The 25,077-nt window shown below is 43.4% G+C and overlaps 2 protein-coding genes across 2 annotated transcripts in view; one reads left to right on the top strand and one right to left on the bottom strand.

The window, feature by feature from the left end:
• LOC119465733 (tubulin polymerization-promoting protein homolog) overlaps nucleotides 1-25,077 on the bottom strand; it is a 114,851-nt gene that overhangs the window by 56,060 nt on the left and 33,714 nt on the right. The window lies entirely within an intron of this gene.
• Nucleotides 1-25,077, top strand: part of LOC125943923 (uncharacterized) — a 61,379-nt gene that overhangs the window by 28,755 nt on the left and 7,547 nt on the right. The window contains exons 3-4 of the mRNA XM_049663501.1: nucleotides 8,236-8,395; nucleotides 14,608-14,822. Of these exons, the coding sequence (XP_049519458.1) occupies nucleotides 8,236-8,395; nucleotides 14,608-14,822 (375 nt within the window). The remainder of the gene's footprint in view (nucleotides 1-8,235; nucleotides 8,396-14,607; nucleotides 14,823-25,077) is intronic.

The raw sequence follows: 25,077 nt of genomic DNA, 5'->3' as shown, positions 1-25,077 counted from the left end.
GGATGACAAGGAAAAGGCGAGAGGAGCACACTGATCCGATTGGTGCACTGAGGAGAGGGTGAAGAGTGTTAAATGGGAGTACATGTTTGGAAGCTCTGAGGCAGAACGGTGGTACTTAGGAAACAAGGTGGCTGAAGAATGGGGCTGCATCTTTGTGGGTGTACAGCCCCGTATACGTAATATGATTACGCTCAAGATTCGTTCCTAGTAGACATGCTTTGTGAACACACCACCAGTTCTTCTAACCTCACTACCTCACCACCTAACCTCACCAGTTCTTCTAACCTCACTAGGGCCAATAATATCTCAGGCAATACCTGATAATTCTTCAAATAGCCCTGGTAAGCTAGCCTCACTCGATAGGGTGTGCGTGTTGAACATTGCCAGGTTCAGTTTCCATTGGTGGCCTGTCCGGACCCAGAGATTCTTAGCACCCTCTGCCGCGTCGCAGGTCTGACCGCAGCCTTAGGTTGGTGCTTCGCAGTCGCTGGGGACTCAGGGCCATTGGTAAATTGTAGGAGTCATGAGGGAGGTAGTGGCCGAATACTGCACCAGGGAGGCCAATTCCTGTTCTGGTGAGGGACTTTGTTGAAGCTTAGTGGGCCTTCCTAATTTGGTTGCACCTTGACTAGTATAGCCCCTCTAGCTCTCGGCGATATTTATCAGCTGTGCAAATACAGTTAAAACTTCTGGATGGCAAAGAAGATTGTTAATACATTCCAGTTCAGTAGTGTTGTAATTTCTTTCCGCTCTTGTAAGCATTCGTCATGCATAAGCGATGATATGCTGGCGACCACCGCAGATGTGAATGAGCACAGTGAGCACCCACTCCATTGGCATGGGTGTGCAGCTCATTTAAGTCCTCTGGATCAAAACACCGCAAATTTGTCCAGAGGTAAAAAAAAAAAAACTTGAGCTGTTAAATCACACACTCAAGTCCACGAGTGTGAGGTGTCCTTGTCAAGGAGAGGCATCAGTGCAGAAGCAATTAATCTGTGCGAAACCCTTTATGAACCAGCAGAAATATTAACAAGGACCTTGAAAAGGTTGCAGGTCTTTCCCCGTCTGGCTGCTTGAAGTCGTGGACCACCAAAATCTGGACTTGACGTTCACTAAAGTGACACTTATGGTTTAGCGGATACAGTCAAGCACAAAGAACAGTCACCGATTGGGCTTGTGGAATGCCCTGCCATGAATAATGACATCATCTAAATAGTGCACGCAGATTTACCACTTCTGTTTGTGGAGCACTGTATCCACAAATCTCTCGAATCTCGCTGGAGCGTTGCACAAAATTAAGCCAAAGAGGTCATCGGGTGTGACAATAAAGGCTGTCTTCTCCTTGTCATGAGGGTGCATCGAAATTTGCCAATAATCTGACCATAAGTCAATGGAAGAGAAATACAATGCAGACTAAGTAAATTTGTCAGTATTGTGTTTTCTTTTAGAAGGGCATAATATTCTTTCGTTGTGACGATGTTCAAGTGACAATAGTCCACACAGAATCATCATGAGTTGTCTTTCTCCTTGATTAGAATGACTGGAGCTGCACAGGAACTGCAAGATCCCTAGATTATTCCCTTCTGCAACATTTTTTCAACTTGGTCAGCAATGCATTTTTTTCTCTGAGTTAGCAATGGGATAAGGCTTCTGACAAATTGGCATTGCTTTCCCTAGCTGTATGAATATACATACGAGACACCAGCGGTTTACGGACCGCTGGTGTTGGTTAAAATTAAACTCAGGATTGTAGCGAGCGTGCACCCCTTGCACCATACTTAGTTGGCAGTGTCTTGTTGATCATGCGCTGAAAGCCTGCAGGATAACCGGGGGTTACTATTGCAACTGCTCACATGCTAATAACAATAGCTTGCTCATCAAAGCTTGCCAGTTTAATTCCAGCTGGTAGAATTTTAGAGTGCACTGAAACATTCACCGTCCACAAGTGTGGACAAGAACCATCGACGGCTACATTGAGGGGCTATTATGTACATTTTTCTTCTATGCGTAGTTATAATCTAGTTCGGCTAAACCATGGCAGGAAACTGTATAAGGACACAAAGCGTTTACAGCTACAAACACTGCAACTTGAGGGGGCATACGTCTTGCGACACTGATAATACATTTTCAGTATAGTCGGTATTTTCAATCACTGTCATGATGGTTGCATGTTGCCTCGAAGAGAAATCATGCCAATACTGTATGTAGTCTGGATTTGCCTGCACTCAATATCTAGAATAACTTTGTGTGTGGCACATGTGAGCACAGTAAATTCAGTTATAAACTTGTGGTATCCTACAGTAACAAACACTAACTGGGCTAACATTTTCCCACCAACTCCACGAAAAGTAGCATTTCGGTCCGAAGCAAAGATAATTAACCTTTTGTCGAAGACAATTTTAGAAGGACAGGCTCATTCTGTAAACTGTGTTCCCGGCATCGACTAGAGCAACAGTACTTCACCATCTACAGAAACATGGTGTTACACTTTGTTCTTTAACATTATACAGCGCACAAGGGTTATGATGAAGATGATGGTTTGGCAACCTCACCCTCATCAGTCGCACCTGCTTGTTCCAGTGGTGGAAGAGAAGGCAAGGGGGGTGACGTGGTTACAGTGAGCCACTTTGTGTCGTTGGCAGTGTGAAGCTGCGGCTCGAGACATGCAGGGAACTCACTACCCATTGCGCATTCATGCTGCAGCCCTTAATTAAAAGGAATTAAAAAGCAGACAGGGCTTCTCAGCAGAGAGTGCTTGGCGGATACACATAAATCCCCGAAGCTCACTGCTGGATGTGGCGGCAGTATCTAGCATTGTGTCCACGTAGACCGCAACCGTAGCAAATAGCTAGGTTGCGAGTTTTCACCATGAGGGACAATGAATTTGCAGGCTGGTTGTAGGTGAAAGGAGACATGAGAGTGGCAGGTCATTGTGGTGGATCTAGCTTGGGTCGCAGACTAATATACACTCTGGCTGCAAGCTCCTGCATTCTATAAATGATCATCATAAGCCGTCCAAGGCTCTTGGTAACCCTGACGTGACCAGGGTGCCAGTGGTTCACGAGAGCGCTCGTCAAAGGTACATTGATGACACACATTAGCGAGCTGTTGAACGGTTGAAGTAATGTTGGTTGGCCGGTGATTAATGTAAATTGGAAAAAGTGAATGCCCATGGACATTAATAGGGGACGAGTAGTTATCGGCAACAATGAACTGTAAGTTTACGGACCTTCACGAAAAAATGCAGCATAAACCATCTCACGATGACTGTCAACGGTAATGCGTTACCATTGAATCAATATTGCAACACAACGTATTGCCATCGTAGAAAGAAGTTATGATGAGGTGTGTACTGCAGCGGGACTCCACTTTCGCACTTCCCTAAAAGCATGAGTGCTGCCGCCGGCAAGGCTGCGCATGGCCTCCGAAATGCATGGTGCGCTGGTGCGTGCGAACGCCGAGAAACCAGTCATGTGGAAACTGGGCTCCTCTCTGATACCTCCTTCTGGATACGCCGTGCAATCCTAGTGCCATTGCCGAGAAGTGTGGTGCACCGTGCCTTCGAACGCTTAGAATTGTTTCCTTGCTTTCTGCACACTCAGTGGCACATACAGTAACCCAAAGTTTGTGAGAGGGTCATTAAAGAGCGGAACATACGCAGTGCATTCATGGCGCAGCCTGCTAATGCGTCAGGTTGCTGTCCTTGAGGAGTAATGGGTTCTTGAGTAATGTAATAGGTTCGATTCCACTCAGCATCAGAGAAATTTAAGGGATCTTTTTCGTCATTGTAGAGGTGGCACGTTCCCATTGGCACATACCTAGTTGCACAAGTTGGCATCAAAGATGTTCATTGAAGAGTGGCACACACCTACTGGCACCTACCCAATAACCCAAGTTGGCATCAAAGAGGTTCATTGAAGACCAGCACAGATTGAGGGGCACATACCCAGGGCTCTAATTCAGCATCAGAGAGTTTCCTTGAACAGTGGTGCTGCGCAGTCTCGCATCTACACTTACCCATGTCATTGTGAAAGGGGTTTGTTGAAGAGCAGCACACATGTATGCCACATACTCCGTGACACAAGTTGGTCCAATGGTTGGTTTCAAACCCTGTTCCCTCAGCACATACGGCAGACCAACGCACTACCCATCGGACCACAGACTCCCCATATGGCAGTGACCCAGGTAGGCTGAAAATGCTTAGATAAAAACGCGCAAACATAGATAGATAAGCCCCCGGAAAGTGCATGAAGTACCCAAAGAATGTTAACGCAATAAACATTTCTTAACTAGGCCATTGATAGTGTGTTATTGAATCAAGGTGTAGGCATGAAAACTTAGCTGTTAGGCGGCAGTGAGCAACACTGCCAAATATGCCTCAGTAAAATCGATTAGCCCCTTCCATGCCACGCTATATATGATCTCGAATTCTGACCAAAAATGGCCACATTATTTTTAAAGACCCTGGTTGGCAACATCTTTTACTTCCCCCAGCAGAATAAGCTCGCTCTTGCTGGCGCTGTTCCACAGATTGTGTGCTGCTATCTACCAGAACCTCGACAAACCACTGGGACAAAACCAGCTCGTCCTTGGCCGTTTTTATCAAAAATGCGTTGATGAACTGACTCAGAGATTCGTGGCACAGAAAGAGTTAATATGTAATCAGCCTGAGTATTCTAGCCATGTTTTGAAAATTATCAGATGTATACGTAAAGTCAAACCATTTATGAAAACAGCCTGGCAGTATATTATCCTTTAAGCTATAAATTATATTTAAATTTGGCACAGCAATTAAGTTGCACAAGATGGCGCATGACACACTGTAGGAAGGATACTGCTGCTATGCTATCCCTAATGAAGGATCAACTGACATCTCCCTCAGTGGGCTTTAAAAAGACCCCCATCCCATGATCCGAGGCCCTTGTCGTGAACACACTGCTCGCGGGAGTGAACCGCCAACACCTCGGAAGTGGCGGGGGAAACAAGTCAAAGTGATATGGTGCCACCAGTGCCGAAGGAATAGTACAATTCCCGTGACCATGCCAGAAAAGACAAATCTCATATAACAGGGCTTGCAAAAGGGCGTTCCTTATAGAGGTTCGCAACCAATTTTTGTGGTACGCATATTTTAGAGCGCAGCCCTCGCCACACGGCGCGGGCGGCGGCCTAACCGAGTGAATGAGCACAGTGAAAGATGAAAGTGAATGCGGACCACAGCGGGGGATGAAAGATGCGAGGAGGAAAGTGGAACCATGAGGTGGAAAGGGAAGGATGGTATGGGGAAAGCATGAGAAGAAAACCGTAGTGCGACGACAATGGCTATGAGATGATGCAGAGTAGCACGCATCATCAGGGAGGTCTGGCGACGGCTGCTGCTGTGAATCACGCCCATGCGTCACTCACACGCTGGCTCTCGCAATCTCCAGATTAGTGAACCAGTCGCGCCACACTTCGCTCCGTTTGCAACGTGCCATACAAGACAGATTGTCCGCGCCAGCCAATATATTGCAAAATGAAAACGCTTTTAGATCTGCGCTCAAAATTTTCAGGATTGAGTATCATAATCATCAGTGAATTTTTTAGTGAAATGAAAAGCTTACCAGTCAGAGTAGCCGATCATACATTGGTAACGACAAAAACACTGGGGAACATATTTTTTATCAGAATTTTTTAGTGTAATGAGGATGAACTTGCACGCCAGAAACATGCTGGAAATAGTGATAAGTGAGCACGATAGCAAATGCATGCTGGCATTGGTGGGAAGTGATAGGATGTGCCAGCACAGTCGAACACCTTTATAAAAAAGTGCTTGGGGCTTCTGAAATCATTCGTTATACAGGTCACTTCATTATATAGGTTGCACCACGCACAACTTCCAATAGAACCGGGACCGAATTATTTCTTCGTTATAGAGGCACTCGACTGCAGTGCTATTGATGTAGTGCTGGGACCCATTTACAGCATAATTAGTTCGTGGCATTTTGCATCTCACAGGCAGACCACGGAACTCGTGGTATGCACTCGTAAACTCGAACACATACAAAAGCACTCATGTGCGCTGCCATGCAGTGAGAGATGCCACAGCTCTGTCGTTCCACTCCATGCTGCGAAGGCATGCAGTGCCGCTCATTAGTGTGAACTTTTAGTTCATAATATGCATAGAATAAAGTGAAAACGTCTATGTAATTTAAAGACTGTGATAGTAATTAAACAATAAGTATGGTGCACTTAATAACAGCCGACTTCCGTGCAATAATCATATTGCCCAGTCAAAAAAAGCAATTGGCTCCAATTGGGAAATTTCCAATTGATACCAATTGGGAAATTTTCAATTGTAAATTAGTACATAACTGGCCAAATTGAACCAACTGGAACGTGACCAATTGGTTTTTGTTGGATTGACCAATTGTACCCAATGGGTGCCAATTGGTTTGAAACAAATTGGTTAGAATGGCCAATTGCACCAGTGGGCAATACCAATACACATATATACCCCACAAAGCTAACCTAAATAGGATTCCAGCTGTCTGAAACAGGTTTGGTATAGCCTTAGTACTGCATGCATATATAGCTATAACTCATACCAATTTCCTTGAATGGCTTGATAAACTGAAAGTATGATTTCCCAGTTGGTTACATTCTAGTTAGTTTATTCGATCCTATTGGTTGTCCAATTAGACTCAGTTGGGAATGTAAGACGGCCTAGCTGGTTCAAACTGGCAAGTCCAATTGGACTCAATTGATTTCATCCCTGACTCAATCATAACCAATTGGAGGTAAGGCTTTCCCAATGGGGCCAGTTGATTCCAATCGGCAAGTCCAATCGGACTTAATTGGTTTCACTTTGACTCAAGCGTAACCAGTTGGAACTAGGCATTTTCCAATCTGTTCCAATTGGGTCCAGTTCATTTCAATTGGCAACTCCAATAGGTTTCTCCTCTGATCCAATTGTAACCTTTTGGAAGTAAGCGTTTTCCAATTGGTTCCTATTTGTCCCAGTTAATTCCTATTGGAAAAACTAATTGGAGTCAATTGTTTTTGTTTCTTTTTACTGGGCAATTTCACCTGTTTCATGAACTTGTTTGTATAAACTTCACGAAGCAAGGAGCATCCCTCTTGCATCCTTTCACCAGCAAAATACTGACACGTGCATTTATTTATCCTTTTTCCGGGGAATGCATTTCACCCGCTTAGAACTTAGTGTTATCACTCAGTGCAGGACGTGCCAGCATTATTTAGAACTTACTCGAATGTTATTGTTGATTCTATCTGTTCTGTATGCTCTCACCGCACCTTGTTTAATCAGGTAGTATACACAACATGAATTGTGTAGTACTTTCTGCGATTATGCGATTAGCGATTATGCTGGAACCTTCGACGAGTCATGTATAAAAGCCGATGTGCTTGACCCGCAGATCAGATTTCGGCCTGACTGCGCTCGCTGCTATCATTGTGCTTCGAGTGTCACTTGTTTTTGTGGGCACAGGTTCGCCCAATGTGCTACTGTGCTCTTCGCCGTCACTACAACCTGAGCATACTTGCAACGGAAGGTACAGAGACTGATGGGCTCTGCATTTTCACAAACACAATAAATTTTTCATAGAACTTGAAGCAACGTTCGTAAAATCGTAATACGGGCCCAAATTCGTAAACATCACGAAAAATTTGGGAGACTTGGCAGGTATGCTAGCGTGGTAAATAAAAAAATCCTTTTTTTTATTTTCTGGTTGGCTTGCATTTAAAGAAAGTTCATTTTTGGACCTTCCAAGTTCTGTATTGCAGCTCAGGTCAGAGTAAATGCAGTAGAAGCCAGCACAATAATACGACTTGCATCCATAAAAATTTTTCTTTTTGCATCCAAAGAAACATGTTTTATAGACTGCTGATGTGTTCTCTCACTCCATGCATTTTGGTGGCCCACAATTATAAAGCATCAATCTTTAGGTGTCTTAACTTAGCGTCATTTCTATGTATGCTGTTTAATGCCAGTTTGCCATGTATTGTATGCCCAGTTTGAGGATGTACTTCTTGTTCTTAACCTTTCAACATTGAGCAGAATTCTTGCTTATGTTGATCTTCAATGCACTGAGCCAATCATTGTTGTTTTGAAACTAGTGGCTGCTTATTATTTTTTGTGCAAGCATTGCACTTTGTAACCAGGTTAACAGGTGTATCCAACAGTGAATTACAGAGACGATGCAGTTTAACTCTTTTGTGTGTGCTGCTTGATTTCAGGACTGGGCTGTCATAAAGAATATGTGGAATGAGGATGACCCCAGAAACCTTGACAAGGCAAAGAACAGAGTTCAGAGCACCCTAGGGCGCATGGAATATGTGAAAAAAGTGGAAAGCAATGACGCCAACTACTGGTGCTTCAGAATTGAAAACCAGCAGCGTGAGTTTTCAGATTTACTAAATTTTATGGTGGTTGGGGGTGTTGGAAACAAAAGGAACTGCATGCTGTGGTGAAATGAGGTCTTTACTCCGAACAAACAAAGCAGCTGCAGAGTCAGGAAATTAAATGGAATTTGTGCAAAAGTGAACACAAAAATGGAAAAAAAAAAGAAAAGTGCCGCAGCATCGGGAAACAAATAAATCAAACCAACATACAGGTTAATTGATAAATATGAACTCTTTATTAGCTAGTTTGTGGACAATATAAGTTGTGGTACTTTTTCACACTAGTGAAAAAATTTCATGGTCACTCAGCCAAGAATAGTGGTGTGATGTAACACATGCAACACCATACTATTAAAAGAAAAAAATGAAAAATAAACATAGCAAAGGTAGCTAAATGTGGCAGTTAGTCTAATCTTCCATGTAGTATTCTAATGCTTGTACCTTTAGCGTGTGCTAAAGCAGCTACCTAAACAGCTTTAAGCACTGCCCTGAAGCGTGGAGAAGCGCAGGGTAGCATATATGCAAGCAGATAATGTGGACAACTTGTGCGAAACTGTGGATGCAGGTGTGACTCCTGCTGTGAAATACCGGTTACATTACTGAGGGGAAATGAAAGCCAGTACAGATCGAAATGCCAAGGGGCACCACCTAACGTTGCCCGCGGCGGCGGCCCAGTGCTGTGTCATTGTGCTGCTGAGTTCAAGTATGGGGGTTCAGTGGTGGCCATGGCGGCCGCATTTTATTGGGGGCAAAATGCAAAAATGCTCGTGTGCATAGATTTAGATAAGCGTTAACCCTGTAACTGGATAATTGTTAACCGAAAAATGACTACGCCTTGGCGAGACACTTCCCAGTTAAGGGGTTGAAGAAACCCCCAGGTGGCAGAAATGAGCCTGAAATCTACACTACGGCGTGCCTCATAAATCAGGTCATGGTTCCGGCATGCAAAACTACAGAAGTTAACCACCCAACTTTTTTCATGAATGCATGTTTTAACCACTATAGAGCACATATGCTTTCTAAATATTGTGCTTGTAACTGGAGGTTTTGTGAGTTTTGCATTGATTGTATTATGCAAGCAATAAAAGAGCAATAAGCACTGCAATGATTGCAAAAAAAATTTATAGTTATGTGTTACTGTGATGCATTAAGCCCATAGGGTATGTGCTGCTTCTCTGTGGAACTGTGGTAGATAAGACATGAGATCAACGTTTTAAACATCGCTGTCATCGCATGCCATGCTTGAGTGGAGAAGTAAATGAAGGAGAGTTCTGCAGTGCCAATGCAAGGCCATCGCTAAATGCTGACTGTCTGTTCCAAAAACTTTCATCGCTTGGTGGCATCTTTGGCTTCGCTTGGTGACATCTTTGGCTTAACAGCATGAAAACAAAAAGTTGGTATAAATAAAAACAGCAAACCATCACTGTAGTATATCAGTTTCAAATTTTGTTTGCCCTTACACGCTGCCAGTGGGCCCCAGTGTTGCTACCTGTATATATACATACCTCCGAATAAAAAGGGGGTCTTGTTCCATTGCGGCCGTGACCATCTTAGTGGTTCCTTGGAGGCATCCGCCAAAGTACAACAATCACTAATAATGCATTGCTCTTAGCACAGAGATGGAGATGAGACTTGCTTTCTTGATGTTAGGATGAAGAGCAAGTAGAAGGGAAAAATTCGTGTTGGTGCAGGAGATCTGGGTGCGGCCATGTTATATGCACATTCACCGTCGCGGCAGTCCTTCAATTAATGCTAGCCACAGGTCACTGCTCATAGTCCACAGATGCTCATTTCATGCTTATGTTTTTCTTTGCGTTCCCAGCTCGAATTAGTATCACGTACTGCATTATCTGCAATTTCCAACTTCGTTTTATTCTGAATAATTTTTGATCCCCTAGGACTTTGATAACAATTAAGGTACACTCAGTGGCGTAGCCAGAAATTTTGTTCGGGGGGGGGGGGCTGAGGTTGCAGCGTGGCCTCCTCCTTATAGAGTTTGTCGAGGGATCAAATACATGAATAATAATTGCATTGCCAATGCCATTGTATATTAGATGCTGCAAACGAATTATTGAACGCTACGCACTGTCAAGTAAAATATGTATTTTTTCATAAAAGAACATACTCGTATGTCCTAAAAATTCTGGCAGAAATAACTGATATCAATGCGGCCGCGTTTTTTTTTTTGTCTATTTAATAAGGAAAGAAAATATCACAGGGACATTAGAACTATATGTGTTCGAAACCGAGAAAGCAGTGTATACAGCTGATATGAAGAACGTAAAGGCCATCTAATGAATAAGTTGAGGACAAATATTTTGATGAATCTTCGTCATTCAAGAACCTTGTTTACATTTTTGCACATATGCAACGGCCAGGAAAAAACCTCAATGAGGCTGCCCCTCGTTGCAATAGATTGCGCAGGAGCAGCTGTTACCGGTCGTAAACTTGCGCACAGTAAACTTTGCGCACAGAAAGACAGATGATCTAGGCAAGAACAAAAACTATGATCGCAGACATCGTGATATGTACTCGGGCCATGCAGCGGTCGCGACAGCACCATACAGGTAGAATAATAGAGGAATAATGCAGAAATCAGTACGGAAATGTGTAATTTAACTGCCTGCACAGCGGCAACAATTATTCTGCGCCCAAAATTAAAGGAGGGTTTTGCTTCTTTTCAAAAAAAAAAAAAGAAATAAAAGCAGGTAGCTAAAAAGGAAAGAAAAGGACAAACGAAAGCCACAGATGATGCGGCAATTGACTACCCAATATCCGAGTGTATTTTTGGCAAACGCATCGTGGGCCGGGCTTTCAATGAGCAAGGTCGGTAAAAATTGGTTATTGATGTCCTCGTAATTTTCGTATTCGCATGATAATTTTGATCATGATGCTAACTGCTAGAATAAACGGCTAAAATTTCTGCAGTTTTAAAAGCTAACGAACAGTCATACGTTTTCATAATTACGAGCTTATGTACCTGAAGGAATAGAGCTTTTTACTTGCATTGATTTTTGCTGCTTCGCTATCTAAAGGACAAACTACTCTAGGCGGGGAAGTTGAGCGAAGCGGTCAATGACTTCGGACACGTTGATGCCGACGTCTCTGTGGGTGTATAGAAGCACCAGTCTAACCATACGTTCCACAGACATTGTAGAGCGCAAGTAGTTTTTTAGTAAACTCTTGTAAAAAAATATTCTCTGCGCGCTGGCAGTGGTCACTGGAAGGGTGACTAGAATCTGGAACAGTTTGTACACATTTACATAGAACCTGCAGTCGCAATGAGTGATGGGCATCTATTCCGGTGCTAAAACCTAAAACACTCCCTCGATGTCGTTGGCATCCTTTAGGTACTTTGCACAAAAAGTAGGCTGTTCGATTCCGGCGATGTCCGTCGTTTCGTCAGCAAGTACGGAGAAGCAGCCTGCTTATGCAACTAGACTTTTTTTGATAATTTCGCCACAGATTTCTATAATTTGGTTTTGTGCATCTGGGCTTAAATACGAGGCATTACTGGGGCAACTTTCCAAATGGTTCTTCAGATATGTATCTCCACACTCAGCTCGCATGCGAATAAGCGCTCTGAAAATACCTGTATTTTCAGGGGGGCCTATGCTTGAATCCATAGGGCCACTGTCCCTGTGGCCAACGAGAGCCAGACCTTGTAGCCCGCAAAAAGAATTTCCTCAATAATAGGCCATTTCCTAGCTTTCTCCTGTTTTCTCAAATTTTACTTTGCCTGCCCTGGTCCAGCTGATCGATCACATTGGGCATGCGTCCTGAAAATGTTTGGAGAAAATTATCAGCTGCTAGCTCACAGTCACGGTAACATTTAGTATTTTCGTGTGTGTGGAAGATTGCGAGCGCGTGCTTTCATTTCTGGAAAGGCTTGGACACGAGGGCTCCAGTGCACGCATGTTGGTCCAAGTTTATAACAGCATTAACCCCATAAAGTTCCAGAATTGAAAATCTTTTGAAGCACGCCTTTGGAAATGTCAGTGCACCTTTCGCGTCAAAAGTTTATGAGAACTTTACACCCATAAAATTTCGGAATTGAAATCCTTGCGCTCCGTAGATTCCGCGGCCGCTGCGAGATGCCGCAACGCGCCTGCTCGCTATCGAAAAGCCCTTGAAAGTTTGTGCTCGGATGGGGCTCCTTGCGTTACGTGACCCCAGGTACCACGAAATCCACCACAGGTGCCACGAAATCCAGCCCGAGTTGGCAATGTTCGTGCCGAAATGTCTTTCGAGCGTGAAAAAGACATTGTAGACAGAATGCAGAATGATTGAACATAGCTCGCCTACACGAACATGTCGCAGCCTATGAAACTAGGACACCTGAACAATGGAACATTCCTCACTCAAGAACGAATTATGGTCAACAAATGCTTCGACATACGTACACTTCCGACTTTACTCAATAACCTCGCCTTACGAGAAAGACCTTCTGTCATTATGCAGCCTGCACAACTACTTTCAGTCAAACTAATCCTTGTTGTTTAATGAGTTTGTTCATATGCAATACTGTATGACTTCCCCCCCCCCCCCCCCCCCCCCCCCCTTTATTTGCTTTAGTTTATGCTGCACTGAATATAGTGCTATGTTATGTTTTTTTCCTATTTTCGTATAATAAGACTTTCTTTATGTAATCTATAATGCTCATGTATAAATTAAATATTTCTTTGTTAATGCAGACTACTTGTTTTTCTAATTGTTAAAGTGTATTACTACCTGTCTCGTATACACATTTTCTTTAATTGACACCTTCCCATCTGTTTACTCACATGTGAGCGCCCGACGCCCTCTGTTGCCTTTGATGGGTTTTTGGGCTGGTCAAGTTGCCTGCGTGCAACTTTTTATTCAGAACCCCACCATGTCATTCTTTTCATGGGAAGTAAATTATTATTATTATTATTATTATTATTATTATTATTATTATTATTATTCCCGGCATCTGTGGTAGTTTTGGTCGGCGGTGCATGCCGGCACGAAAAAATTTGGGGGGGGGGCTGAAGCCCCATCAGCCCCCCCCCCCCCTGGCTACGCGCCTGGTTACACTGTATTGGCTCCGACTCTGGGCTCCTGGTTTGCACATCTACTAATATTATGGAGCTCCATCGTTGCAAGCTTCACCTGTGACTATAACTTTGAGCACGTGACATATAGTCCCAAGTACCCCCTTGTCAAAAAAGCAATTGACTCCAATTGGAAAATTTTCAATTGGTACCAATTGCAAAATTTCCAATTGTAAATTAGTACATAACTGGACCAATTGAACCAACTGGAATGTGACCAATTGGTTTTTGTTGGAGTGACCAATTGTACCCAATGGGGGCCAATTGGTTAGAATGACCAATTGCACTAATGGGCAATACTAATACACATTTATACCCCACAAAGCAAACCTAAATAGGATTCCAGCTGTCAGAAACAGGTTTGCTATAGCCTTAGTACTGCATGCATATATAGCTATAACTCATACCAATTTCCTTGAATGGGTTCATAAATTGAAAGTATGATTTCCCAGTTGGTTACATTCTAGCTGGTTTATTCCTATTGGTAGTCCAATTAGACTCGGTTGGGAATGTAAGGTGGGCCTAGCTAGTTCAAACTGGCAAGTCCAATTGGATTCAATTGGTTGCATCCTTGACTCAATCGTAACCAACTGGAGGTAAGGATTTCCCATTGGGCCCAGTTCATTCGAAATTGCAAGTCCAATCGGACTCAATTGGTTTCACTTTGACTCAATCGTAACCATGTTGGAACTAGGGATTTCCCAATTGCTTCCAATCATTTCAATTGGCAACTCCAATTGCATTTTCCACTGACCTAATCGTAACCGGTTGGAAGTAAGGATTTTACAATTGGTTTCTATTGTCCCAGTTGATTCCTATCGGAAAAAGAAATTGGAGTGAATTGTTTTTTTTTTTTTTTTGACTGGGTAGTCTTGTGTGGCAGCAGTGCTGGCGTACCCTGAGGTACACACCACGTGTGCATCAAACAGGGCACCCTTTAGCTGCTTATGGAGCTGTACATGCTATGTTGCAAATTACTTTATTAGGGGCCGCTGTGCACAGCTTGTGTATAATCCTATACTAATAACATATTGCAAAAGTGCAACATGATGAACTTGCTGTGCGCATGCTAATGAAAGATACAAACTGCTGTGCAGCTGTAAAAGCTGGTGAAAAATTTTTGTTCATGCAGTTCTGGATGACACAAAACGCAGATTGCGTCTGAAGCAGCAAATGAAAGATGGAATTTCACATAATGTGAAGTACTGTCCCATCCACAAAACGGACTATGCACCCTGCTGCTGCGAGTGCTCTTCATTAAGGACGCCACCTGTGGCCGTATTTCCTGACCAGGAAGAAGGAGATGTTACACATTTCCGCGACGAGTTTGAGCTCTTCTCTACACAGGTAATTAGTGTTTGGTAATGGTTCAGAGAACTGTTTTTCTGTATGGTTCATAGAATATGCAGGGTGTTTCTCTTTCATACAATACAAATGTTTTAGGAAAAGGGTATGAACATGCAGCCAATGGCATTTTTGCAGAAGAGTTGTAAGGCAAGGTGGAAATACATTGTAGCACCTAAGCTGATGACACAAGCACCCGATTGCTAGTGGACATGGCGAAAGTCCCAGTACGTCGCCTCGGGGATCTTTCATCGCACCGCGGGCAGCTGCAAAAATGTTTACTTTCCCAAGCATCCAGGGATGTCCGTCGGACGTCCATGGATATCCCTTTCTGATATAACGGTCCTCCGATGGACGTCCGCAAATCTCCAACAGACGTATCGGACGTCCGATGGATATCCAGAAAAAAAAGAAATTTGTACATCCATACGACGTCCAAAATGGGATCCTGTGGCGGAAGTATTTCGGATGATATATGTGTGTCATGTATATGTGTATGTGTGTGTGACAACTAAATGAAGTCTCATGTGATTATCATACTTATTTTACTTTTTCGTACTGTCAAACCCTAGGAGGATTCATTTAGGTACATGCTATAGAATAAAGAAAAAAAACTCACAAGCAAGAATAAACGTGTGGCGGAAACCACAAAAAGATAGTGCAATGCGTAGTGGAAGTGTAAGCATCAAGGCTAATCTAATTTAGTAAGGTATGAGAATGGGCTAGACAAAGGACAGCAAAAAAGGTGGGACGAAGACAAACACTGTCTTCGTCCCACCTTCTTTGTCGTTCTTTGTCTCGTTTTGCACTGAATAAACAGGATTACTTAATGCAGACATAAACAAGTCTACACAGAATAATGTGAGATATCATTCAAACACAGTTATGTACAACGTGTCAGAAATAGAACGCATTTTCATGGATATGTAAAACAAAATGTGGCGCACCTGCAAATTCATCGGGATGGGAAGTTTCAACACAGAAAGCCCAGCCACTTCTGCTAGTTCGAGGAATTTATGTATTGTTTACCAATTAAAATTTATTATTTGTCTACAAGGAGCATTTTTTTTTCACTCAGCAGCTTGGAAAGAAAAACATTACATGCATGACCCTTGGAACATTGAACTTTTCCTGCTTTGGCTAGAAGAATGATATATCGGGAGAGCCATTACACATAGCCATAATTATATGCGTAAATGTCCACCACAAAGAATTTTTATAACAGTATAGCCAGTACTTGCACTTAACGACAGCATAATAGTAAATGGCTTTGAAGTCTTTAAACATAAAAACATTTAATTTAATGCTGTAAGGATCTTTAATACCCGCTGCGCTAGTGAGTGGCTACAGCTTATTGCTGCCAACCGAGGTCGGGGTTTGCGTCATGCTACAAGCCGCATTAAATTCTGATGCTGCCTCTGTACTATGGCAAACATCGCAAGACACACTAGCATTTGCACGGATAGGACGACAACACATGTTAACGCATGTATGCAACGTAGATGTACATGCACCACTGCAGCCAGTAGCGCACCCAGGATCTCTGCCAGGGGGGGGTTGACAGTTTGCCAATACCATCTAAACAGCACTAATTTCGATTTTTTCACGGGAAATTGTCAAAAAAATGCGCTTTTTGCGAGTGTGCAGACGATTGCGCGTCTTACATCTTAGTTGCAGTACTCAAATGCGCAAGGAAAGAAAAGGGGTTAAACAAAAGGGGGGGTTAGGTCGGCCTCAGGGAGGGGGGTTACAACCCCCGAATCCCCCCCCGTCGGTGCGCCACTGACTGCAGCATTCTGGATTTGCCATTTTTCCGGCTATTGACTACTAGCTGCAAGCGCAAGAACGGAGATCTGAAGTCTTTCGCGTGTATGGCTTTCCCCTTACTTTAGGGCTTGATGGCACCTGTGAACAAAACACGTACAGATACTCCAATATCTCAAATAGAGATAGATGTAGCTGTCACATCTCAATAGCTGAGCAGGTGACTTCGGGCAGGCTGTGAAGATGGCAAACGAACCGACACTGCACCGGTGCATTGCCGCCATTCAAATGATGGGATTATAACTGTAATTTGGGTTGGATCGTGCAACTGTTGTCGACGATCCACTGTCGTCGAACAGCATGCGTTGCCAAGGTTTTCAAACAAATCAAAATTAAGCAGTGAAATAACTACCTGTTTTGGGAATAAGTGGCGTCTAAAAACCGAACGTCTATGACTTGATCCCAGTTCTGAAATTGCTTACGTTGAATTCAAATAGCAATATTATATCAAAAGCATAGCCTTAGAGATTGTCTACCAGTACGTGGTGTTTATGGTGTATTGTTATGTAGGCCAGTGAAAGCATAGCCTTTGAAGTCTGTTATGCTTCATGCTGCAGTGGTTTGCTCAAATAATAAAATCTGTGCATAACTGTAGTCTTTTAAGTTCCAAGGATGCCTCAGCTACTCGTTTTGCCTTGCAAAAATAACTCTGATTATGAGTGCAGAAACATGAAAATGTAAAAAGAATTACGAACCTTTACAATTTCAAACTATATTCTTTTCGCATTAGGACATTGATCGATGTCCTAACTTAAGTCCTAGGCATGCCCATTTATGTACAGCCAGGGGACGTCCAAAACAGGATATCCCCCGGACATCTCGATGGAATGTTCTCTGGACATCCGAACAGGATATGGACATCTCTTGTACGTCCTATGGACGTCCGTGATGGATATTTAAAAAGATGGACGTTTGGACTGGTGGCGGACGTCCCACGGATATCCGTGGTTGCTTGGGTTTGTCAGCTTGTGCACCAGTAAAATTCCCTGGTTCGATCCTGGGCTTTGGCACCACTTGAAATGTCGCTGCACAATGAGGATTAGACCCGGACCCGGATGTCTACCTGATTTGTCATCTTGCAGCAACTGAGCGAGCCAGCGCCTGTGGCTGCTGATAATGCTCGGCACACCTTCTCCTTCTTTATTTGCAACCTTTCGTGATGCATCTACTCATCTATTTCAAACGTAAAATTTTGCGCAAAGGCTTCTCCATATCTACACTATAGTGCAACAAGGCTTTCTATCTGGCCTAAAATTTTGTCGCAGTTGCCCTTTTACATAAGTTTGAGGTGACTTAACGAAAGTTGTTTAACTTCTTATTTATTGAAACCTTGAGAGAAGTTCATGTGGCAAATATATTTAACGCGAGTTTATTGGGAAGACTAATTTACAAAATTTGTTAATTAACATTTTACTAAAACCTTAAGGGCGCTTTAATTATTTGGCATTATATGGCGTTACTTTCACTGTTGTGTCGTAGATTTTCACCAGTTTCAGTTTCATTATCGCAGTTAGCAGCCACATAGCGCTTCTATTGGCCTACCTCTGTGATGCGTTGTGAAGTTTTGTTACTTCACATTACTTTATATAATCCTTGATCATGTGTAACAAAATGTTGGTTTCCCACACTTCATCTGTATCCGCTTTTCTCTGCTTCATTTTGCCTGTGGTATTCTTTGTTTGGCCGTTCGTGTCTCCCACCAGCTGTGTCAGTGACACTACTGACATGTTAATCCACATTCTTCCTTAATCTTGAAAATTGTTCCTAATTTGATATATTGATCGCTGAAACTGAGCACGCTAGGAGGGCCGGAAAAACAGCTTCACTATCACATCAGACAAAAACACCCTGTATCAAAATGCATGACAAAGTTTGAATGATGATGGTACATCATGCCACACCAGTAACCCCAAACGTTACACGCCTTGCCTTTGTGGTTCACTCGTACCCGTGAGATAAAGTGCCATTCTGATGCAAGCATCTGCTGTGACGTGCTGTCATGCAAACTTTGTCATGCACTTTTTCACAGAGCATTTCCATCTGACATAACAGCAGGGCTGCTTTTTTTGGCACTTCCAGCACGCTCAGTTTTGACAATGCCTGGATTGAGCATTAAAATTCAAAGAAGAATATCTCGAATTAAGTGTTATTTTCAACATTTTAAATAAATGTAAGTGCCTTCAAGTGCAACTGCTTCCATATAAACAAGTGCTCCCAAGGTGTTAATAAGAAGTTAAGTACTAATTTTGGTTAACCCTTTAGCCGTTTCTTTAGATCAAGAAATTTCTTACCCAAAATGCTTTTTTTTTGTTTTTTTGTTGCTGATTGTGAATATTCTTGTTATAAAAAGCAGGTCTTTAAGGCTTAAAGAAGTTACTAACTTGTAGATTAAAAATATGTTGCCTACTGAACTTTATTGTAAGCCATAGTATAACACGCAAGTACCTTCTAATCAATCGAAATTGTGGAAGGAATATATACAGTGATTTTTCATTTTCCTCCTATAAGGTGCGCATGCTAACAGTGCTATATTTTACTAAGGCAGCTTTGGCAGCGTGTAGTACAGCTCAAAACAATAAATTACAGAGTGGCATTCTGATCGTATTCATCAACTGTGAGCTTTCGGTTAACTTCTTACAGGGTACAGCCAAAAAAAGAGAGCCATGGAGGCTATGACAGAACTCTGTTCACATAAATTTTAGTCCACTAATGCAGCTAGGTGACATTGTGCGCTCAGCTTTCCTATTTGTCTTCCTCGCCTGAAGAGTTGCTGATCGCTTGTATTCGTCTGATGAAACAATGTACACCTCAGTATAGGACGCGTCATTGTTGAAAGAACATGAAGAAATGCCTTTTTCTTTTTTTGGAAGACAAGCCAGCGATATATGCACCCCCTCTGCCGTACGCCATTTTAAAAACTCCAGCCATGCGCCAGTCGCATTGTAGTGGTAGAAGGAAAAAGATATCACTGGGCACCAGTGTTGTGGAGTTACCACTCCGGAATTGGAATGACTCTGAAATCATTACACATTTTCGTGACCCCATTATGGAATGGGAGTGGAAAGGCGACAACGCTTGGAGGAATTGAGCGGGAATGGAATGAGGTATTTTTCCGAAAATAGGGCGCTTTTTTGTCTACACGCTGTTCTTTGCCAAAATATGCCGAAGAACCAACCAGCCCGCGTTTGAACAAGAAGTCAGAGCCTCAAATTTAACAATAAAGCAGTATTTTTAAAATGGCTTGGCTGATTACAAGTACAGTACATTTAGAAGCAACGTGCCTACCACAATTCTGTCCTTATAGAATTAGTTGCTGAGAAGTTTGTCTCGATTCTTCGCGTATCCGCGGCTCTATACTGTTGGTATCCGTCATGCGGAACTACGATGGCGGCATACCCCACCCCCCTTACACCTTGTGATTTTTATTACCTTGTCAGCGCATTCAACCCCCCCCCCCCCCCCCTTTTAACTCTCCTCCCCTTCACTTCTTTGTTTTTGCTTCTGCCGCCGTCGGCGACTCGGACGCATATTAGAAAAAGCGCTTCTCTATAAGTTGTGATGCGTAGACACTGGCGCGATGCTTGTGTTCAATGCAAGCTTTCGCATACCAGCTTGCGCGCCATCTCACCTCATACTCCTCCACCCCCCGCCCCCCCAACCTTTTTACAATACTGTTCCCCCCGTCTAGACAACAGCCAACTTTGCCCGAAACCCTGTCGACAAAGGTCTGCAGGTCAGCGCAGCACACAATCGTCCACGATGAACTGTGCGCCCTCTCCCTCCATACTGAGAGAGAATAAACTTATGAAAGCATTGGTTCGGCAAGCCAGCCGTAGCAGGAGAGCCCACATAAGTGCGGCCACAGCGGCGCCTCCCGCACCCCGCCGCAACGATTCGCGCCGAACAAAACCCATGTTTACTCTGTTCTAGGGGGGGGGGGGAGGAGGCAGGCCCTCCCCTCTCGCCGCGCTGGCCCCTGTTGGCGGGAGGGGAGGTTCATTTAGTAGTTCGCTAATACTGTGAATGCTAGACAATGTTTCGATGCATCCCCCTTGGCTTTCTGTGCTACCACCCCCCACCCACCTTTCCAGCCTTCTATTTCAAATAAAAAACGCTTCCATAACGCACTGCCACACGGCTCCTGTGCCCAGCGGCTCACGCACGCAGTAAGTTCGCCAACATGGCACATTGGATACAATCTTTTGAAGTTACCCATGAAGAAAACAAACAATTAAGCTGCACGCTGCAAGCTTTGCTCCAAAACCATACATGCTAGTCGAAGTTTCATCTAATTTGATTCGGCACCTAAAAAGAAAGCACGAACATGAGTACATGCAACAAGAGAAAGGGCTGGCAAGCCAGCCGAAGATAATGTCGGCCTTCATCGCTGGGTGCAGCTCTTTGCCTTTTCATCGAAAGGCTGCTCTTGATGACACCATAATATAAGGTCTCCATAAACACTACTTTTCTCAGCATAAAAATACGCTATGTCATCATTTTAGCATTAACACATTTCTGTTTAATCAATATAGTCGAACCCGGGTATATCGAACTCTCCAAAAAACGCTTATTAGTTCGATATATGGCATAATTCGATATAGGCCCGCTATAGGATTTGATGACGCAAAGGCACATACCAATAAGAAAAGTACTTTATTAATATGGTGGCTTACTTGCGTGCCCTACTTTGGAACAAAATAGTCCTGGATTTTCTTCTGTTTCAACGACTTCGCTGCCTGCGACAGCACGCACGCCTCCACGTTGTCCAACGAGTCGGAGCAGCTGAGGCCGCAACCTTCTATATTCACGCAATGACTGCCTTGATGTCTGCCTTGTTCTTCAGTTTCGCGGCGAACGGCAAATTCTGCCTCTTTGCACAAGCCATGACGACAGTGCGCCAAGAAAGTTCACAGAGCGCCAACACCAGCAGCACGGACCACGCTGAATGAGGACTCGAGGAAAAGAGGCAGCAGCAGGCACACAAGCATAAAGAAAGAAAAAATGGCGCTCACTTGTACCGCCTCCGCGCCTCGGAGAAAGCACGACGGCCTCTGATTGGCTGTAAGCGCTGCTAGCAGGCCAGGATCATTTTTTGCTGTGGTTCGCCCGTGCACAGCCGGGTCTAAACCACTTTTTCCAGGGTCGCGCCGGCAGTTTTCCCCGCCACCGCAAGGGAAAGCCAACTTGTTGGGGCACTTTTGAGGCACATGGAGTTTGATAATCGGTTCTCGTTGCTATTTTCGTTCGATGTAACAGTAACTTTTGCTATATATTCTCAATGTAAATTTACCGTGTTTATAAATTGTTCAATATACGTGATAATTTGATATAAACAGTTCCGATATAGTCGGGCTCCAGTGTATTAAAACATCACAAGCTGTTAAAACATGTTGACCATGCAAATACTATAGGTAGCGGGAGAACTGCCCCTATGGTAATTAGTAGGGTGGTTGTACTGTACCAGGTATGTCACCAAGCTACTTTCCCTCGACCTTGGTAACATGTTTTGCGCATTTTTGCAGTTCTTAATGCGTCTGATGACATCAGCTTTATGGTGCGTTCATGGGTAACTCGATAAAACTATCTAGATGTCTGTCCTACGTTAAGGAATTACAGAAATGGAATTGAACTGCCTGGGCATTCCCGGAGTGGGAATGGGCTAAGTTTTTTCATTTCAAGGAATTGAAAGGAATGGAATTGCGGAAAGCGCTAATTCCCCAGAATGGAATGGAATGGGGGCACCCCTTCCGCAACACTGCTGGGCGCATACAGCCATCTCCTGACCACAATGCCAATTAAGCCACGAACAAGAGTCTCTTGTCTGAAACACTCAAGGGGTGAACGAATACAAGGACTACCCAGTGAACCATTAATGTACCATAGATGTCCATAGAACATCATGTTTGAGACATTGCACACATCCTATAGATATCTATATTTCTCCAAACAACGTTACAAATACGTACCATGGATAATCTAAGTCCCATCAAGATCACGTTGCTCTAACGTTGAAAGGATGTCGCAGCTGGACATAAGTAACCTCTAATAGATGTTCTTTTTGGGGACGCAGGAGGTCCATAGAACATCTAGTGGATCTTTCCTGCTGACGCTATAATGAGCTGTATACCTGCGAGTGCCACAGTAGATGTACTATTGAATACAAATGAAATGCGAACAGCAGAGTGTGTGGCCAAAACATAACTAAAAGCACAGTGTGTGGCGTCGGCCAGCGATGATTGTACACATGCATGTGGTTTCGATGCGGAGTGCGGGGCTGCTTGTCCTAGTGCATATTACGTCACCTGTTGGAAGCTTGTATACTCACCCCGCCATTGCAGTGCCATTCCTATCTGTGATTACTTTTAAGGTGGCTAGCACTGTTGTTGCGCATCCAATGCAATACATTTTTCGTGCTATTCAAATTACGATTAGACACTGGCAGCTTTGATGGTGGTAACAAAAGCAAAGCAATGCACGTTGGCAAGCTGGGTGCATGCCAGTTATATCACGCTACAGATGTAGCGAAGTTGCTAGTCACCATAACACTGTATTGCCAGGTGGGTATGGCCCTGCCCGAGGAGAGATGAGAAAACAACTTTCGGACAAAATACGGGTGACGTTTATCGCAATAGGGCGAGCAGGGCTGCACTCTTCCTCGAGAACTACATCCCCATGCACGTGCACAACGACTGGCCGACGACATGCACCGTATACCTTTAGTTATGCTTCTGCCACACACTCCGCTGTTCGCATTTAATTTGTCCTCGATGGTACATCTGCTGAGGCACACTAATGGCACAGTTACCCCCATTGTCGGCATGTAGCTGGTGACTTTGCTTGAACTGTTTTGTTAACGTGTAAACGTGTGAATGTGAAAATATAAACTGCAACACTTAAGGTGAAATCCTTAGATGGCTCAATGGTCGAAAAACCGATGTCCAGCGTCGCAGCACCAAAATTCAATGGAACCAAAATTGGGGATTGAACCTTCGACCTTTGGTGTTAGTAAGGTCGAAGCGAATTAAGGCATAGTTCATTAAGATAGAGTTAATTGAGGCACTCTAACCCACGGCCTTTGTTGGGAGTCGAAACCACTTGTAGATATGGGCGAACCGGCCACATCTCCAAATTATCTCCAAGTTGGATTCCAATTGACATGGTGAAGGTAGAGTCGAACCCACTACCTTGGGTGTTCATTAGAGCGAAGTTACTTAAGGCAAGTTAATTACGGCAGAGTTAATTAAGGCACTCGAACTCTCGAACTTTGGTGGAAGTCGAACACACAACTTTTGGTGTTAATTAAGACAAAGTTAATTAAGATACAATTAAGGCACTCAAACCCTCGACCTTTGGTGGGAGTAGAGCCCACAACCATTGGTTTTAAATATGACGAAGTTAATTAAGGCACAGGTGATTAAGGCACTCGAGCCCACAACTTTGGTAGGAGAAAACAATAGAAGTAACAACGCATGCAAATGACAAATAATTTAATTAATGCTTCGTGAGTGCGCAGGCTTCTGCCTTCATCCTCTTCAGTGCTCGCTAAAGTGACTGTCAACTTATATATATAGTTCCAACGCTCATCAAAATGCGAAAACTGTGCTAAAAAAACCGTAAATCCGCATTTTGATCATTATGCATCATTAAAAATCCTGCAATGGATAAATGAAAAATAGTGAGTTCAGTAAGCACTAGGTATAGCACACCAGTGAAACTCACAATGTCATACCAATGTTACTTTTTTATTTATACAACTGATAAAGCTTTATTACAAAAATGATCGGCCCCCAGCCACGCACATGTATGAAATTATTCATTACATGTTCTCGCTGTATACAAACAGGTTAAACGCGGATCTAAAAAAAAAACAGAATCAAAAACAGATTTTCGAAAATTAAACTTTATTAAATAAACACAAGTAACGAGTAGGCACAAAATGACTAGTAGGCACAGTGCCACAATTATAATTAAAAAGAATAAAACTGATTAGTAAGAGGTAGTATCACATACTAATTAATGACCAAAAGTGCATGGCCTGCTTGGCAGCACCTGCTTCTGGGGCTACCGGATTCAAGATAGAAAGCCAGTACTTTCTAACTGCATTGAAAAATATATGGTAAAATAAATTCCACGCAAGCAGAATCCAGAGATGGAATGTTCATCTTGATAGGCAACTTGGTCAGGCAGCTTCTCGGATCACAAAAGTGCCAATAACATAATGCTGCCAGAGACTTAGAGATAGGCATTGCAAATGAGAAATATCCCTGACAATTGAAGAGGAGCGCTGGAAACCAAGCGATACAAACATGTGCGAAAATTAACCATCACAACATTGCCTCCAGAACATTCCCGTAAGCGCTCCGCAAGGCGAACAAACGTACCACAAATAGCAGTCAGAAGCACAGCTCTAAATTTCAGCATGCAACTGTACAGT

The sequence above is a fragment of the Dermacentor silvarum genome, chromosome 1 (assembly GCF_013339745.2).
Source record: "Dermacentor silvarum isolate Dsil-2018 chromosome 1, BIME_Dsil_1.4, whole genome shotgun sequence".
Taxonomy (NCBI): domain Eukaryota; kingdom Metazoa; phylum Arthropoda; class Arachnida; order Ixodida; family Ixodidae; genus Dermacentor; species Dermacentor silvarum.
Note: the sequence above shows the minus strand (reverse complement) of the source record. Positions and strands in the feature narration are given on the sequence as shown.